The 17,957-nt window shown below is 50.0% G+C and overlaps 2 protein-coding genes across 3 annotated transcripts in view; both read left to right on the top strand.

Moving 5' to 3' along the window:
• The first annotated feature begins 2,132 nt into the window (after positions 1-2,132).
• LOC147571430 (putative pleckstrin homology domain-containing family M member 1P) lies at positions 2,133-10,269 on the top strand. 2 transcript variants are annotated; one of them, XR_015247374.1, is made up of 4 exons: positions 2,133-3,431; positions 5,553-5,698; positions 8,432-8,624; positions 10,174-10,269. XR_015247374.1 is itself a non-coding variant. In XM_086696363.1 (3 exons), exons 1-3 carry the CDS (start codon positions 2,534-2,536, stop codon positions 8,498-8,500), a joined length of 1,113 nt encoding a protein of 370 aa, XP_086552489.1. In that variant the 5' UTR covers positions 2,133-2,533; the 3' UTR covers positions 8,501-8,715. The 2 variants fall into 2 exon arrangements, 1 of the variants encoding a protein (XP_086552489.1); XM_086696363.1 differs by lacking the exon at positions 10,174-10,269 and having other exon boundaries at positions 8,432-8,715.
• Positions 10,270-10,733: 464 nt separating this feature from the next.
• Positions 10,734-17,957, top strand: part of LOC147571431 (leucine-rich repeat-containing protein 37A2-like) — a 32,870-nt gene continuing 25,646 nt past the window's right edge. The window contains exons 1-2 of the mRNA XM_086696367.1: positions 10,734-10,827; positions 13,728-13,799. The gene's annotated coding sequence lies outside the window, so the exon portion shown is untranslated. The remainder of the gene's footprint in view (positions 10,828-13,727; positions 13,800-17,957) is intronic.

Below are 17,957 nucleotides of genomic sequence, written 5' to 3' on the forward strand. Positions count from 1 at the left end.
TTGAAATACTGAAACTTCCCCCCCCCCGCCCCCCGAGGTCGTGTGACTATGCACGACTCTGGGTTCTGCCTGTAGCTCAGAGCAAACCCTGCCTCCGGAAGGCGTTTCAGTGCCCCTTCCCGAGACCTCTGTCTTCGATGGTTTGTTTAACAGCTCTGGTGGGGGTGTATCAGCTCTGCCATCTGTTAGCCGTCCTCTGTGCGCTGTTTACAACGAGGCCAGCTCGAGTTCCGCACCCTGTGCAATTCTAAAAAGCGTTCAGTAACCATAAGCGAATTTCTCCACAACCCCCACAAACAGAAAAGTCTGCCCTGGAGCCGGTCTCTTTCTCACTTCATTTTCTGTTTGCCGTGACCCAGCAGACGATTCCGGCCAGGTTCCTAGCTCAGGAGAGCCCTGGTCTCCACACTGGCTTCTTTTAGGTTTTTCTTGTAGTCCGTGTAACCATGCCAGAGAAAGTGTGCCTCATGCCTAGGCCGTCAGGTTCCCTGAAGGGTAGGAAGACCCTATACAATTATCTGAAATCTCCAAGGCTAGTTCAGGCTGCGGAAGAGAGAACTGTGCATCCTTTGGACCCCCCAGTTGCTGGCAGAGCCCTAGGAACCAGGGAGCATAGAGGGGTGTGTGGTGTCCAGGCACACGCTCATTCAGCGGGTATTTATTAAGTATCTGTGCTGTGCCAGGCTGTTCTGGGTGCTGGGGACACAGCAGGAAGCAAAGCAACGTCCCTGTCTTCACAGACTTCTTATATCCTAGTGCAAGAGGCAGGGAAGAAGGGAATTAACAAGTAAATGTATAGTATGGACTGGTGATAATAATTGCTGTGGAGAACTTGGGGAGTGCCGGGGGGGAGCGTACTATTTCATATGGGTGGCCAAGGAAGCCCTCACAGAGAAGGTGACATTTGAGGAGATGTGCAGGGAGAGAGGCAGGAAGGCACGGGCCGACCTGTGTGGCTCCAGCAGGGGAACAGATGCAAAGATCCTGCCATGGGCACGTGCCCAGGAAACCAAGGAGATGGGAAGGGGGTAGTTAGAGATGAGGGCGGAGTGACGGAGGGCCTCGCGGGCCACAGAAGGGACGTTAGCTTTCCCTCCGAGGGAGATGGCAGTCATTGCAGGGTTTGGGGCAAAGGGACGTGATCTGACTTCCTTTAAATGGGGAGTCATCCTGGCTCGTATGTTGAAGGACCTCAGGGGAGAGAGACCAGTCAGGAGGCTCTCGCCACAAGCCAGGCCAGGGGTGACAGCCGTCGGAGCCCGTGTGGTAGCGGTCGAGGTGGTGAGAAGCAGAGGGTTCCGGATGTGCCAGCAGAATTCGCTGACGGGCTGCGTGTGTATGTGTGTGACAGAAAGGAAAGGTTTTTAGCCCAAGCAGCTCGAAGGATGCAGTTTGCCATTTATGAGATGAGGGATGTTGGGAGAAAAGCTAGTTTGCAGTGGGAGGGGCAGGAATTGATTTTCGGGCATGTCAATTTTGAGATGCCTATTAGATATCAGCCATACATGGCACAGGTGGAGATCTGAACCTGAAGTTCAAGGGCAAGGTTCAGGCTGGACATAAACGCTGGGGAGCTGTTGGCATAAAGCCCTGAGCGTAGGCACGATCAGGTAGGAGGCGGGTGTCAATGGAGAAGGGGACCCAGGACTGAGCTCTGGGGTGCTCCAATGTTGACATGTCAGGGAGAGGCGGAGGAGTGAGCCCGGGGGACAGAAGAGTGGCCCGTCGTGGCGGAGGAGTACCCAGAGTGGCCCCTCAGCAGCCGTGTGAGGGAAGTGTCTCATGAGGGCAGGAGGGTCTCAGCTGTGTCCTGAGATACTGATGGGTCAGGCCAGATTGGCACCAAGGATTAGCCTTGGGATTTGGTGACAAGGAGGGCATGGGGCTTCCCAAGTGCCGTTTCAGTGGAAGGAGGGGACAAAAACCTGACTGGAGCAGATTCAAGATGGAACGGGAGCAGGGGAACCAGAGACAGTTGTGACACCTCCTCGAGGTTTTCTGTAAAGGGGACAGAGGAACAGGGTGGTAATTAGAAATGTGAGTGCCATCAAGAAAGCTATTTTTAAAGATGGCAGAAATAACAGCGTGTTTGTGTGCTGATGGGAACGAGCCAGGAGGGAAGGGACAAAGCAGTGACACGGTGGGGGGCGGGGGGGGGGGCTGCTGGAGAGACGTCCCTGTCCTTGAGTGGGCAGTGGGGAGGGGTCCCCTGTGCAGACGGAGGAGTAGGCCTCAGACTGAGCCGGAAGTTCATCCCCGGTGACAAGGGGGAAGTCTGAGTGTGGGTACAGATGCCATAGTGAGGGCTCTGTGGAGGTAATTTTTTTAGTCCTTTTTTTTTTTTTTTTTTCTCAGTAAAATTCAGGAACAAGGTCAACAGCTGAGGGTGCGGATGGGACGAAGGCACTCCTAAAGCGTTCTCGCGGCAGCCCCTGTCCCCACCCGCTGCAGGGCCTCGGGAGGTAGAGGCTTGGCCCGCCGTCTAAAGTGCCTCTTTCTGCCCCCAGGGCTGTCCAACCCATTCCGGGGTCTCATGAAGCTGGGCACCGTGGAGCGGCGGGGGGCGATGGGCATCTGGAAGGAACTCTTCTGCGAGCTCTCCCCTCTGGAGTTCCGCCTCTACCTGAACACCGAGGAACGCACCTGCGTGGAGAACTGCTCCCTGCTGCGATGCGAGGCCGTGGGGCCAGCCCACGGCGACGGCCGCTTCGAGCTGGTCTTCTCTGGCAGGAAGCTGCTGGCCCTGCGGGCCTCCTCCCAGGACGAAGCCGAGGACTGGCTGGACCGGGTGCGGGAGGCCCTACAGAAGTGCCGGCCCCAGCAGGAGGATGAGTGGGTGAACATCCAGTACCCGGAGCAGCCCGAGGACCCCCCAGACGCCCCCCAGGGTGGCCTCCCCTCCCACCCGGACCCACCCACTGAGCCCGAGACTCTCCAGGGCACACAGTTCTGTTGGTCCTCTGCCCAAGTTCCCGAGCCAGACGCTATTAAAGAATCCCTTCTGTACCTGTACACGGACAGGACCTGGATGCCCTATATTTTTTCCCTATCCTTGGAGTCTCTGAAGTGCTTCCGAGTGAGAAACAACGAGAAAATGTTAAGTGACAGCCACGGAGTTGAGACCATCCGAGACATCCTGCCAGACACGAGCCTCGGGGGCCCATCCTTCTTCAAAATCATCACGGCCAAGGCCGTCCTGAAGCTGCAGGCCGGGAATGCTGAGGAGGCCGCCCTGTGGAGGGAGCTGGTGCGCAAGGTCCTGGCGTCCTACTTGGAGAGGGCCGAGGAGGCGGTGACACTGGGCGGGAGTCTGGACGAAAACTGTCAGGAGGTGCTGAAGTTCGCCACGCGGGAGAACGGCTTCCTGCTGCGGTACCTCGTGGCCATCCCCACGGAGAAAGGCCTCGACTCCCAGGGCTGCTTCTGTGCAGGTGCCCCCTTGCTGTCCCGCCACCCCCAGCCTGCCCGCCTCACTCTGCCTCGGGTGGGGCTCCCGATTTAGGCTCTCTGCCCTGTCCTGGCTCTCCACGAGCGTCCCCATGCCACCCCTGGGATGTTGCAGCAGACGTAGCCTCTGCTCCTCCCCAGCACCCACCGAGGCCAGCAGCCCTGCCGAGGGTTGGGACCTGTGGGTGCACAGCTCATCCTACTGAGTGCTGTGCAATAGAACATTCTCCGATGGTGAAAATATCCTAGATCTGTGCTGTCTAATATGGTAACTACAAGCCATCTGTGGCCCCTGAGGACTTCAAATGTGGCTAGTGTGACTAAGGAACCAAATTTTCAGTTTAACTTAAAGGTATTTAAATTGAAATGGGCGCCTGTGGCTTGTGGCCACCGTACGGGCCAGCACAGCTGTATATATTGTTCTGCAACTTGGTTTTGTTCTACTGAGGAATGTATCATGGATATTATTCTACGTCAGTACATCTGCCGTATCATTACTGTCCTCAAGTCTGATCCTTCTGTGTGGGACCACCGGGCCAGCTGCTTTATTTGGATTATTTAACTTAGTCCTAACAATAACCTGTCCTGTGGTGAAGCCAGATGAGGACCTTGACGGTCCTAGAGGCTCGCTCTGGCCGTGTCCCCGCAGGGCCTCTCCACCCCATTGCTTTTCAAGGCTGTGAGATATTCCATGGCTCACGTTCCATTTTTAGCTCTTCTCCCCGACCCAGACCCCTGTTTCCATCACCTTCGGTTCTCCAGGGGGACTGTGAGGACTTTGCCCTGCCGCAGGGTGCCCTAGCAGGAGACGCAGCTGCAGGTGGTTTGAGGACCATCCTGTTGGCTGGAGCCTGTGGGACCGGAGGGAAAGTCTGCTTCGGGCATCTGGAAGGAAGTGGTCTGCGGTTTTCTTCCTGCAGAAGACATTTTCAAGTCCCTGCTCACTCCCTCCTCACACCCGCCAACCCCTAACACTCACGCTCTGAACTTTCCGCCTGTGGGTGTTGGGCTCGTGGAGGAGGCCAGGCCCCCCAGGGCTGGTGAGGAGGGTCCCCCAGTGGGTGTGAATGCTGGCAGGGGGCGGCTCTCACTGTGCCTCTCACCCGCCAGCCCTCAGGCCGAGACTGAATCTGGGGGCTTGGGCTTCCTTCCTGCTGCAGGCATGGCTTTGTGGCCGGGTGGATGCCCACCGCCGGCATCTGGCTGTATTTCATGGTTCACAGGGCACTTTCAAAGCCTCATCTCATTTAAACTTGGTCATCACCCCCACAGGAGAGCAAGGAGCAGCTGAGTTTTATAGATACTGAAATGGAACCTCGTAAAACCTCGACGAAGGTTAGGATGAGGCAGCTATTAGGCAGAAGAGCCAGCCCTTCTCGTCCCAAGGCCAGAGGGCCTCTTTCCCCTGGCCCTGTGGGAGGCAGGCATGTGCTCAGGATCTGAGCCCCACTCTGACTCCCACCGCCCGCCGCTGTGGAGGGACCTCCAGCAGAGGAGCTGAAGCCGGACCCTGCACCACTGTCCAGAGATGTCCGGCCTGTCTGACTCCAAGCTGGCACCAGGCAGTGTCCAGACGGTCCTGCCTCCGGTTGGCCTCCCCACCTACTCCCTGCCTGTCGGCCGGCCCCATGTCCCCAGCTCCTACCCTGCTTGCTGAGGCGCTGACTCGGTTGCTTCCGTTTCTGGGCCCCAGTGGAGGGGTGGGCCTACGGGAGGTTGGCATTGGTGAGCAAGCAGTGGGAACACTGAACACAGGCAGCTAGGTAGAAGAGGATGTGGGCTCTAACACCAACCCAACCCAAATCCGATTACCGGCTCTGCCACTTAATCGTCCTGTGACTGGGCAGGTCTCCTGACCTCTCTGTGCACCGACTGCTTCGGCTGCAAAATGGCAGCAATAATTGTTAATGGTGTTTTGTCGTAAAGACTAAGTAATGGGGTTGTTTCTCAGCGGTGGGCATGTGAGTGACGGTTGTTTGATCTTTGTGTCCTCCTTGTATGTCTGCCCCTTCCTTAAATAGCAGGTCCTTCTGCCTAGGAGCTTCTGCGTTGTCCCCAGACTCTGGCCCCGCCACTGCTCACTCTCCTGCCGTCCCTCTCCCCAGGCTGCTCCCGGCAGATTGGCTTCTCGTTTGTACGACCCAAGCTTTGTGCCTTCTCTGGCCTCTATTACTGCGACATCTGCCACCAGGACGATGCCTCGGTGATTCCGGCCAGGATCATCCACAACTGGGACCTCACCAAGCGCCCGGTAAGCCTTGGGCCCAACCAGTCGTGGCCACACAGGGCTGAGGAGTGACAAAGGAATGGTCGCTCCCCTTTGTTGCTGCTCTTTGTGTGGAGGAGTTTGGCTCTAGGGAATTTAGGGTCACTGGTTCAGGCCCCATGATGGTGGGAGGGCCAACCAAGAGAAAACTGTGCTGCTGGTCTGTAGCCCCTGGGCAGAACTCTGTCAGTGCCTGCCTCGTTCCTCAGGTGGAGGTCTGAGGGTGGTTCTCTGCAGCTCCCATGGCCATGGAGAAAACTGTTTAAGGCACCAGCAACTAGAGAGAGAGAAAGAGAGGGAGAGGAAGAATAGATAAGGAAAGATAGTTAGGATAGATTATATTTCTAGATGGATGGGGGATGGGTGGGTAGATAGTTGTGAATAGATAGATGGGTGGATGGGTTGGCGGGTGGATGTAGACAGATGGTTGGGTGAATGGATGTGGATGGAGGGATGGGTAGATGGATGTGGACTGATGGACGGGTGGATGGATGGGTGGGCTGGCCAACTGGCTGTACTTCCCCTTGGAGCAGTCAGCCTTTTCTGTATATTTGTTTACATACATTTGTAAAGTTGGGATCGTTCTGGACTCATACTGATTTATAACAGGCTCTGTCCACTTGGTACCATTTAGTGTGATTTAGTCTTGAGTACTTTTTTATGTTCACCAAATGCTTTTGAATAAGATGTATTCTAAGATCTCTCTTTTCTTCTTCTCCACCTGAGCTTACCCACCTACCTAGCTATGTTACCATTAGCAAATTATTTAACTTCAGTTTCCTCATCTATAAAGAAGGATTAATAAGTATCTGCCTCAGAGGACATTACAGGAGATGGCACCCGCCAGTCTCTTAGAGCCTTACATCAGTGCCCTTTCTTTCTCCTGAGGCCTGCCACACCTTCAGCCCCTCATTCACTTAGTCAGAGCCTGCCTGGAGGAGCACAAACTTGGCTTTCTCCCAAAGGCACAGATTTCTGCTTAAGACAGACACAGAAGCACAAAGAAGAAGCTATTTGTTTCTCAAGACCCAGGCCTATTGGCCATGCAGTCTTGACGTGTGGATGTGTCGTCAGAGCACAGGGAACGTGACTCTTAGATTCCGTGCCACCCCAGCCTCCACCTTGCTGGGGACCGGAACCCCAAGGACATTAGCTTCACTTTGGCTTTTTGTTGGTTACCTTGTCCTCACTCCTGCCCTCAGTGGTAAGTATTTAACTAACTGCATATAGAATATTAAACCTCAGAACCGCCACAGATGCAAATAATTCTTTGGCCATAAAACACACTCGCTATTTACAACATCCGGACAACTTTTTTTTTTTTTATTTTTTATTTTTTGCATTTATTTATTTTTGAGAGAAAGAGAGAGAGAGAGAGAGAGCACGAGTGGGGGAGAAGCAGAGAGAGGGGAAGACTCAGAATCCAAAGCAGGCTCTAGGCTCTGATCTGAGCTGTCAGCACAGAGCCCGACATGGGGCTCAAACCCGTGAACCGTAAGATCATGAACTGAGCCGAAGTCGGACGCTTAACCGACTGAGCCACCCAGGCGCCCCTGCATTATTATTATTATTATTATTATTATTATTATTATCATTATTTTAACCTAAACTCAAAATAATTCCGTAAGAGATGCTTTTCTTTTCCCCACTTTATAGACAAGGAAACTGAGTCACAGAGGTTAAATAAGTGTCACAAGGTCCTACTGGTAGGCAGTGGTAGAGCCAGGATTCGAATTCAATTCTGACTTGAAAGCCTGACTCCTAACCACTGCATGGTAGTTGATGGTGGAGACCATCTCAGATCCTCCGGCCTTCTTATTACACCAAGGAGGAGACTGAAGGGGAGAGAAGCTTCTTGGTAGTTAATGAGGCAGCCAAGTGTGCAGAGACAACACCTCAGTTTAGACCCGGGCTCTGCTTTCTGCAGGTAGATTGGATAAGCCACTTTAGCTTCTCTGAGCCTCCATTTACTCATCTGTAAAATGGGGGTGGTGACACCTCCCCCATTGAATTGTCATCAGCCCGAAGAAAGGATATGGTTGAGATCCGCAGCCCACCGTCGGGCAAATAGTAGGCGCTCAGTAACCGGCTTTGGCATTAGGGTCAGGGCCGAGGGTAGAACCTGTAACACCCTGTCAGTGGGAGAGGCTGGGATTGATCGCTCCCCTCCACACGGGGACTTGGGGGAGCCCTGGTTGGTGCTGCTGGCCAGAGCTTGGGGTGGGGGCGCTCGGGAAACCTTGTTAAGCTGTGTCTGATCTGTAGTTTCCTGTGGCTGGAGCCTGACTCAGACAGTCACCTGGTTCCCGGGTCGGCGCTGGGGCAGTGCCTGTTTCTGTTAGGCAGGAAAATGGGGGCTGGGAAGACAGGAAATAGTGGGAAGGATCTGTAGGCCCGGGGGGAGAGGGGCATTGACCCAACGTGGCCGGGGAGGGACCGCAGCTAGTGCCTGGGAGGGAGAGTAGGTTTGGGAGTTAGGGCAACTGGGTTCAGATCTTGACTTTTATGAGCTGTGGACCTAGGCCCGGTCACATCATCTCTGGTCCTCCATTTCCTCATCTGTATAATGAAGATGGCACCGCTTCCCTTGGACGGTGGTGGCAGGGCGGGTGAGTGGGTGGGTAATACTGTGCCTGTCGCAGAGATGCTCACCGAACGGCCATTCTGTCCCGCCCCCCCCCCCCAACCGCCACCGTCTGCCGTCTGGTGGTGTCCCAGATCTGCCGGCAGGCTCTGAAGTTCCTGACGCAGATCCGGGCCCACCCCTCATCAACCTGCAGCTGGTGAATGCCTCGCTGTACGAGCATGTGGAGCAGATGCGCCTCGTCCGGAGGAGACGGGAGCAGCTGAAGCTTCTGGGGGATTACCTGGGCCTGTGCCGAAGTGGGGCCCTGAAGGAGCTGAGCAAGAGGTGAGCGTCCCGGACACACACACACACACACACACACACACACACACACGCATGCAGCTAGTGCCCGCCCAAGACGCCCCCTTAGGAAAAATGCCAGAGCCGAGCAGAAATCACCTTCCCACTAGGTTGGGGAAATTACCGCAAGCTTTGGGAGTGGTTTTTATTTGTTCATGTATTCATTCATTTACTCGTTCATCTAACAGTTATTTACTGAGAACATACCAAGTGCTCAGCACTGAGCCAGCTTTGTGAGCTCCACACTGAGCAAGGTAGACCCGGTCCTACCCTCTCACAGGGAAGGCAGATGAGTAAGCCTAGAGCTACAACAGCCTGTAGAGCTGCTACAACAGCCTAGAGGGAGCTAGAAGGGAGGCAGGATGCCTGGAAGTACAGAGGTGAGCCCTCTAATCCGGAGTGGAGGAGGGCAGAGCCCGGAAGACTTCCTGGAGGAATGTACATATAAGATGAGCCTTGGAGAATGAGTCAGAGTTAGAAAGGGGAAGACTCAGGAAAGAGTGTTACAGATGGAAGGAACGGTGCGCTCAGGCCCTGAATGAAGGCCCCATACGAGGGAAGAACAGAGAGAGCTCCTGGGCGTGCAAGGAAGGAAGAGGGGCGCTGCCAGGACCCCGCGCTGCTCGGCCACGTGGAGGCCCCCCAGGCAGGCGCACGCGGCGCGCACCCCGAAGTCGGTGCCCGCGCGCGCGCACTCCTCTCCACTGGGCCCGGCAGCCCTTCCCTCCCTCGACACCCAGCAAACAGAGGTTGCGGGGGGGACTGGAACTGAGGGTCCCCAACCACGTTGGAGCAGGAGGGCAGAGTAGGAAAGGATGCGGGGGGAATAAGGGAGACCAAAGGAGGAAGGACTGAGGGTTTTTTGAGGGGGGACCACCTCGCTGTCTCAATTCCTCGGATGAGTGGCCTAGAGCCAGCCAGGCTGGGCCAGCAGGGCGCTGGGAGGCAGTGTCAGCCTGTGGCTTTGCTGGGCTAGAGGTGGGGGCGGGGGCGGGGCGGGGAAGGCCAGGTGGCAGGGGCTGTTTGGAGAAAGGAAGGCTTTCTGGGCCCAAGGGAGGCCAAGTCCGACGCCTGCCCCGGAGCCCGGTGTACTTGATTTGGCTTTTCAAATATGCACTGAGGCGTCGTTCTTGCCTTGAGAGCTGAGTTATTCACACCCACTGGGCCCTGCTGGATAAGAGCACCAGTGAATGCAGGACTGGTAGGGAGAGCCAGCTAGTGCGCTGAGGTTGCACAGAGAGACAGTGACCCCTCGCCGTTTTCTGGGTGTGGAACTTTTAGTCCCCGCGCAGGAGAGGGTGACAGCCTTCTGGTTCCAGGCGGGGACGCAAGGAGCTCCGTTTCTCAGCCTCCCCTTGGGCTGATGGCTCGGAGCCTGGAGCCTGTTTCCGATTCTGTGTCTCCCTCTCTCTCTGCCCCTCCCCCGTTCATGCTCTGTCTCTCTCTGTCCCAAAATAAATAAAAAACGTTGAAAAAACAATTAAAAAAAAAAAGCAGCTGTTTATTTGTACCCTTATCTCACTTCCTTTCCTAGACCGCGACCTCTCTTGAGGGCAAGAGGAACCGGTTTCCCCACAGCACACAAGACACGGTTACCACTCATTCATTGGGAGTTTATTGGAAGGATAAATGGGGGGGGGGGGGGGGGAGTAGTAACCGGACATATTTGACATAGGAGATGCTTGCGCACAAGAGCCCAGCGGAGCGCAAGCTCCAGACCCACAACTGAGCAGCTTACTGGGAAGCAGAGCGAGAACAGCCCCCCCAAGCCTGCCTCCGCTGGGGAATGGCAGGTGTACACCAGCTCTCCTGCAGCTTTGCTCTGAGGACCTCACGTCCCTACTTCTCCGACTGCCCTTGTCAACGCCTGACTCGATGCCGAAGCCCGCCCCCCTACCCACAACTATGCTTCCTCGTCCCCGATCTGCGGCAGTGCCTCTGACTACTCTTAGCCTTTTTGTCCGGGCCTCTTCTCCGTCGCCCTCCTCTTCTGTCTCCATCACCACCGGCAGGGCGCGCGCCGGGGCAGCCCTGGCCGGCAGGAGGGGGCGGGTCCTGCGACCGGGAGCCGGAAGCCGGAAGCCGGACGGGGGGGGGGGGGGGGGGCCGTGAGGACGTGTTCCAGGGAAGCCAGGGCCGGACCCGGCGGGGCCGGCGACGTGGAGCCGCTGTACCAGCAAACGCACAAGTGAGGGCCGCGTCGGGGCACGGGCGGGGGCGCAGCCAGGCTGGGCGAGGCCGGCTCCCCTGGCTGGGGCCTCGGGCGCCCGCCAGTGTGGAGGCCGAGTCCTTCCGCCGGGGCGCTGCCGGGGGCGGCTCGGAAGTTCTGTCTCTGGCGGGATGCCCAAGTCGGCGGCGGATGGAGGGTCCGGCCTGATGCGTGGGGACGTTGGGCCGGACGGCTCATGGGATCTTCGAGGCCGCGACTACCTGCTAAGTAGACTAGGTGAAGGGAAAGTCACACTTACAGATGATAAATTGTTTGTCCAGCACCTGCCAACTCACTGCTCTGGGTTGGTAGAGATGGTGGGAGTCAGGGCCCCTACACCTAGTTTACTATTCACTTGGAGAGCCCAGGGACGTCCGAAAAAAATCTAAGGTGTGGCAGGATTGGATGGAGTGTAAAGGAACAATACAAACGGAGTCTTCTTTAGTTTAGAAAGAGCCATCATTGAGCTAAGGTCGTCAGAATAAGTTTCATTGTAACTCACAGCTCCTAAATGACGTCGGCCCCAACTCTTGATTGACACTAATCTGTTGTTGCTGCTACACTTTTTTCCCTTTTCTTTTGATTTGGTTTATACCAGAGACCATAATGATGAAGTGTTTGGTTTGAGTGCAAATATAAAACCTACTTTGTAACAGTTTTAAAACGGAGCCCTTTAAAATAGGGAGCCCTATTCTCATATAAAAAGTATAAGAAGGGACGGGTCGCCTGTGTGGCTCAGTCGGTTGGACATCTGACTCTTGATCTCAGCTCACGGCTTGATCTCTGGGTGGGGAGTTCAAGCCCTGCGTTAAGCTTCAAGCTGGGCGTGGAGACGACTTTAGAAAAAAAAATTTTATATCTATATGCATTCTAAGGTCCTTCTTGGTCCAGAACTTTGAAGTCAGTAGCTCTGAGGAAAGGTGTTTCCCCTTCCATATCCCAACTCAACCTCTACCGATTGCAATTCTGTGTTAATTTTTTTTTAACGTTTATTTATTTTTGAAACAGAGAGAGACAGAGCATGAACGGGGGAGGGTCAGAGAGAGGGAGACACAGAATCTGAAACAGGCTCCAGGCTCTGAGCTGTCGGCACAGAGCCCGACGCAGGGCTCGAACTCACGGACCGCGAGATCATGACCTGAGCTGAAGTCGGCCGCTTAACCGACTGAGCCACCCAGGCGCCCCTCAAGTTTTCTAATTTATTCAACGACCATTTCTGCTGCTCATAGACTGAGTTTTTTACTAATGATAATACTTTTCATTCATATAATCTTGAGTTGGTTCTTTTTATTAGATGTACTGTTTACCTCTATCTGAGGATATATTAATGATGCTATTCTAAATTTTTTATAGTGTTTATTTTTGAGAGAGAGAGAGAGAGAGAGTGAGAGACAGAGTGCAAGTTGGGGAGGGGCAGAGAGAGAGGGAGATACAGAATCTGAAGCAGGCTCCAGGCTCTGAGCTTCAGCACAGAGCCCAGTGCAGGGCTTGAACCCATGGACTGCAACCTGAGCCGAAGTCGGATGCTTAACCGACTGAGCCACGCAGGTGCCCCATTAATGTTGGTATTCTCAAATCCTTTTGTGTTTTCTCTGTTAACTGTGTCATTGACTATAAGCTGTTATATTTGTTTTTTATTTTCTGTCCTGAATGGAATTGGCTTTCTCACTCCACATGGTCATTCCTGAGTGCAATTTATCTTTGTAGTTGAGATTTGACTTGCTTCTGTTTTCTGGTCCTAAGGAAGAGGTGAAATGAACCACGGGGCTTGTTATTGGTGACAGGTCCCCCTGAGAGTTAAAGAAGAGGTGGGAGGTGACTTCTAATGGCTAGTCAGAGTGTAGACCCTTCCTCCAGGGTTCTGGGACCCTGCCCCCTTCTAACACCAATGGCTCCTGCCTGGAAGAAAACACCCTTTGCTGCCAGATCCCAGGAGGAAGGATGTGGGGTTGATGTGCTGTCCTTGGTCCTACTGCAGTATCCCAGCTAATCACCCTGTAGGTGGCTCCAAGGCATTTCTGGTGGGGAGTGTTTGTAGAGCTACTCCCTTGGCTTTGAGCTAAGGTTGTGGATTTTCTAATTGTATCTTTTCTAATCATTCTTAGGGACTTTGGTGGAGTTTGGAGTTTGGTAGAGACCTGGCATGTTTCAATCTGCCAGCTTGAAATAGCACAACCTCTTAGGAAGGCAATTTTGTACCCCTGTTAAATCCTGGAGAAACTTAGGCAAATGTGTACTAGGATATAAACAGAAAAATGTTCAAAGCAGCACTGTTTATAATAACTAAAAATTAGAAAAATCTAGTATCCACCAACAGTAGAAAGAACAAATAGCGTTACACGGGTATTTACTCTATACATATTAAACTGAGCATTTATGTTATGTGCATTTTATGCACATTTTTAGTTCTCACAGATACTTTTTGGTTGGGGAAAAAAATTAGATGGCTTTACTCGTAGCACTGATATGGTTATAAATAGGGCTTCCACAATAAAATTTGGGAAAAGAGAGGAGGAAGTGGCAGTTCTGTCCATGTTTTTGCCACTCAGGGCTGGATTCTAACAGAGATTTTGTGATCCAGAGAGTAGGCATTAAATGTACATTTTGGTGTGAAGAGTGGATAGGGGTGTGTGTGTGTGTGTGTGTGTGTGTGTGTGTGTGAGAGAGAGAGAGAGAGAGAGAGAGAGAGAGAGACAAAGGAGTATGTGAGAAGAAAATATTTGAATCAAACAGCAGAGGTCGCCATCCCTACATTAAATAAGAATTAGTGTATTTGGTGGCACCATTACCCAGGTTTCTCTCACATCTAGCGGTCCTGTGTAGCAAATAGTTGTAGTTATTTTGCATTTTGACCCAGAAATGACCTTTTCATTTTGCAGAATTCTCAGTGAAAATTATCTGACCGAATTACGTAAAGACACATTTGAAGGCCTGCTATCCCTCCAGTATTTGTAAGTTAATCAGTTCATCATTTATTATGAGTTTTTAGTTATATTATTTATTAAAAAATACAGGGTTCAAATTAGATAATTGCAACAATTTCTTCTAACAGTAGAATTCTGTAACTCTCTCTATTAAATTGTATAACTCTGTAAGTCTGTGGGGACCCAGCCCATCTCTAGCATTAAATACCTCCTATGCGTTTTCAACTTTTTAATTTTATAGACAAGATCTAGGAAAAAGCCCTTCAGTTGTAGAGGAAAAGGGGTAATGAGGTCTGAGCAATTATGGACACCCATATGAACCTTGTTATGTAAGTGTTCATATACCATCTGCCTTTATTTATATTTATTATTTATGGCCCATGGATCAAATCCTGTGTATGGTCTGTCTTGATACAACCTATGAGTTCAGAATGATTTTCATGTTCTTAAAGGGCTGTAAAAGAGAAAAGAAGAGAGAGAAACAGAGAATATGTGACAGAGACCGTATATGGCCTGCAAAGCCTAAAATATTTACTGTGTGGCCTTTACAGAAAAGGTTTGAAAAAGTTGGCTTAGTAAAATGAGAGGAATTGAAGTTAACCTCAAATTGTCACCTACAAGACAAGAAAATATAGAACACTTACATTAATTTGAATGCCATTAACCCAGAATTTTTAAATAATTTAATCTAAATGAAATATTTAAATATGAAATATTTAAGCAGGTGAATTATGTAAGCAGTATTACCAAGTACATATTAAATTATCAAGAGAACAGATTAGGGATTTCAGTGTGGGAAATTTTATTAGTTTATTTTTTTATTATTATTTTTTATGTAATTTATTGTTAAGTTAGCTAACATACAGTGTGCTCTTGGCTTCAGGAGCAGATTCCTGTGATCGGTGTGGAAATGCTTATGCCACCATAAAAATAGATGTTTAAAATGATGGTTAAGGGGTTGGGGCTCCTGGGTGGCTCAGTTGGTTGGGTGTCTGACTTTGACTCAGGTCGTGATCTCACAGTTTGTGGGTTCGAGCCCCGTGTCGGGCTCTGTGCTGACAGCTCAGAGCCCGGAGCCTGTTTCAGATTCTGTCTCCCTCTCTCTCTGCCCCTCCCCCACTCATGCTCTGTCTCTGTCTCTCTCAAAAATAAATAAACATTAAAAAAAAGATGGCTAAAGGGCACGTGGCTGTCTCAGTCATTAGAGTCTGCAACTCTTGATCTCGAGGTTGTAGGTTAGAGCCCCATGTTAGGTATAGAGATTACTTAAAAAAAATGAAATCTTTAAAAATATAATGATGGTTAAGTGGTATAGTTAGAAATGTTTACACTAAACAAACATCAGAAATGCCTCTAACTTTGCTAATTACAGAATAAACATCTCTCCAGCCTCATTGTCAAGGAAGAAATGTTTGCATATATCTCTGTACATTAGACATACAGAGATACTAATGTTCTTTGCTATGGAGGTTCAGTGTTTATTCTTTGCCCATGCCATCCAAAGCTGTGTATTTCATTAATCCTTTTTTTAAAAATTTTTTAATGTTTATTTATTTTTGAGAGAGAGAGAGAGAGAGAGAGACAGAGTATGAGAGAGACAGAGTATGAGCAGGGTAGGCTCAGAGAGAGAGGGAGACACAGAATCCGAAGCGGGCTTCAGTCTCTGAGCTGTTGGCCCAGAACCCGATGCGGGGCTCGAATTCATGAACAGTGAGATCATGACCTGAACCGAACGAAGTCAGATGCTCAATCGACTAAGCCATCCAGGCGCCCCTCATTAATCCTTATTAATGATGTGCTTTAGAAAATAGATTCTTCTTGCAAATGTAGAAGGCTTAAGGGTAGTGAGTAAAAGGAATCTCATATGACACTAAAAATAGTCCTTCAAATTATCAAACCTTCCAAGTCTTAGGGGACAACCACTTTGTATTGGTCTTCTTGGCTACCTCTGCCATCTGGGCTCCAAACGTTACAAACACAGTTTGGAGAAAAACAAAAGAGACAAACTGCGCAATGGATTGGGCCTTTCATTATTTCTACTATGAGGTACTTTGTAAGCCAATTATTTCATGTTAGGTGAAGTGTTCTCATTCATTCATTCAAAAAAAAATGTGAATCAAAACCTAAAAAAGAATGTGACAGGCCCTATGCCCAGTACCATAGGCACGCAGATGGTTAAGACAGGCTTCCCACCCTTGTAGGAACTCATGATTTCACAGGGAAAATAAACAGAAGCTTAAACCATAACGCATAAGCACTAAATGGATGATGAAGCACTGACAGAGTGCAGAAGCGGGAGCCACAAAGTCATAAAACCACATTTCTTTTCAGTCATTTTGCTCCTTCTACTCACTACCCAGCTGTTAATTTATTTTATAAATATTTGAGTTTGTTCTTTGTCCATGCATCAGTTTTAAACACAGTAGACAACGCAGATGAGCAAGACTAGTCCATACTTTCATGGAGTTTATGCCCAGAGGAAATGGAATGCCAGAATAACTATATTAAGAAGAAATTGGGGCACCTGACCGGCTGAGTCAGTAGAGCATGCGACTCTTGATCTCAGGGTCGTGAGTTCAAGCCCCAGGTTGGGCGTGGAGTCTACTTTAAAAAATTCAAAGAAGGAGAAGAAGGAGGAGGAGGAGAGGGGGAGGGGAAGAAATGGATTTGGGCAATGAGAAGTATAAGTTGTTTTTGGAACATAGAAGAGGGGGGAAGACTTCAAGTTGGATCAGGGAAGTTACTAGAGAAATGCTGTTTGAACAGAACCTTGAATGGCTATGACGTGTCATCGGATAGACATCTTGGGAAGAATATGCTTGCAAAATAGAGTGAGTGAAAGGCAAAATGCAGGAGAAATTTCTTTGGTATCTGTAGAGTAGGAAACTAGAGCCAGATTTAGGATTTTGAAGGCCTTGGATAATATGCCAAGCTACCGTGTTATCACAGCAGTGCTCTAGGACAAACTTTAGACTGCACCAGGGTCACTTGGAGGCCTTGTCAGAACACAGGTTCCACCTCCACAGTTCCTGATTCACTCAGTCCGGAGTAGAGCTGAGAATTTGCATCTTGAGTAAGTTCCCAAGTGACTCTGATATTTGAGAACCACTCCTGGAGAATTAATCTGGTGACTGTGTGCAGTATAGATTAGAATGGGAGAGACCAGAGATGACAATGCCAGTCAGAAGATGGTGGTACCCATGTAGGTGGAAAGTGAGGGACTCGGCTGAAATCAATGGAAATAAGAGGGTCAACTATAATCAAGAATGGGTGTTTCCAAATAAAAATCCAGTACCATGTTGTTTTTTTGTTGGCCCCACTTGCAACTGAAGCAGTTGATAAATTCATAGAGCGTTTAGGCAATGTACAACCAAAAATAAATTTCTATTAATATGATAATATAATTCTGAGTTCGTTCAAAGTTAGGTATTGATTAGAGGAGTAACTTCTTTTCAAGTTAAATGAAAAGGTATCTTTTATCTCTTCTGGTATTGACTTGGTGTCGAGAAATACAACTAAACCAGGAAGGTGTGCTAATGTGAGAATATCCCTTTTAATATTAGAAATTATATGTGGAGATCACAACTTTGAGCTCATAATTTAGAAATTGATGAGGCCACAGAAAGTCATTTAATCAATTCTTCTGCTCTCAGGAAAGATTACTTCCAAGATCTATCAAGATCTATAGTTGTATGTTTTATGTATGAAGATCACAAAGGTGAGACTCTTAAGAAAGGTGAGGGCAGGGTTAGGGGCTCTGGAAGGTTCAAATAACAATTCCTAATACTCAGAGTTTAGCCAAAAGCTACTTATTCAATACTATCATCCTACTAATTAGATAGCTTAGAGCTAATTGAGGCAATATTTTCCTTTTCCTTTTCCTAGAGATTTATCCTGCAATAAAATACAATCTATTGAAAGACGTATATTTGAATCCCTACCTTTTTTGCAGTTTATGTAAGTTACAAATATAATTTCATTGTATTTGGAATTTTTATTAAACTTAATTGTAAACCTCTTTGTTATTCATTTTGAATGAATGAAACTTTATTAGTCGAAAGCTACTAAAATTATGTAGCAAATCTTTTTTGTCTGTGGCAAAGTTTGGTGTGAGAGTTATTATAGAGATCAGAGTGAATCGTTCTAGAGCAGCAGTTCTCTGCCAGGGTGCTTTTGCGTCCAGGT

This window comes from Puma concolor, unplaced genomic scaffold (assembly GCF_028749965.1).
Source record: "Puma concolor isolate L17-30 unplaced genomic scaffold, mPumCon1.1.hap2 unalloc_scaffold_27, whole genome shotgun sequence".
NCBI lineage: Eukaryota > Metazoa > Chordata > Mammalia > Carnivora > Felidae > Puma > Puma concolor.

What these genes read in the sequence shown, in the direction of transcription:
- LOC147571430 (XM_086696363.1), top strand. Translation starts at nt 2,534, where the DNA reads ATGAAGCTGGGCACCGTGGAGCGGCGGGGGGCGATGGGCATCTGGAAG. An exon ending in CCAGGGCTGCTTCTGTGCAG is followed by an intron (nt 3,432 to 5,552) that starts GTGCCCCCTTGC and finishes CCCTCTCCCCAG; the next exon opens with GCTGCTCCCGGCAGATTGGC. An exon ending in GGGACCTCACCAAGCGCCCG is followed by an intron (nt 5,699 to 8,431) that starts GTAAGCCTTGGG and finishes GTGGTGTCCCAG; the next exon opens with ATCTGCCGGCAGGCTCTGAA.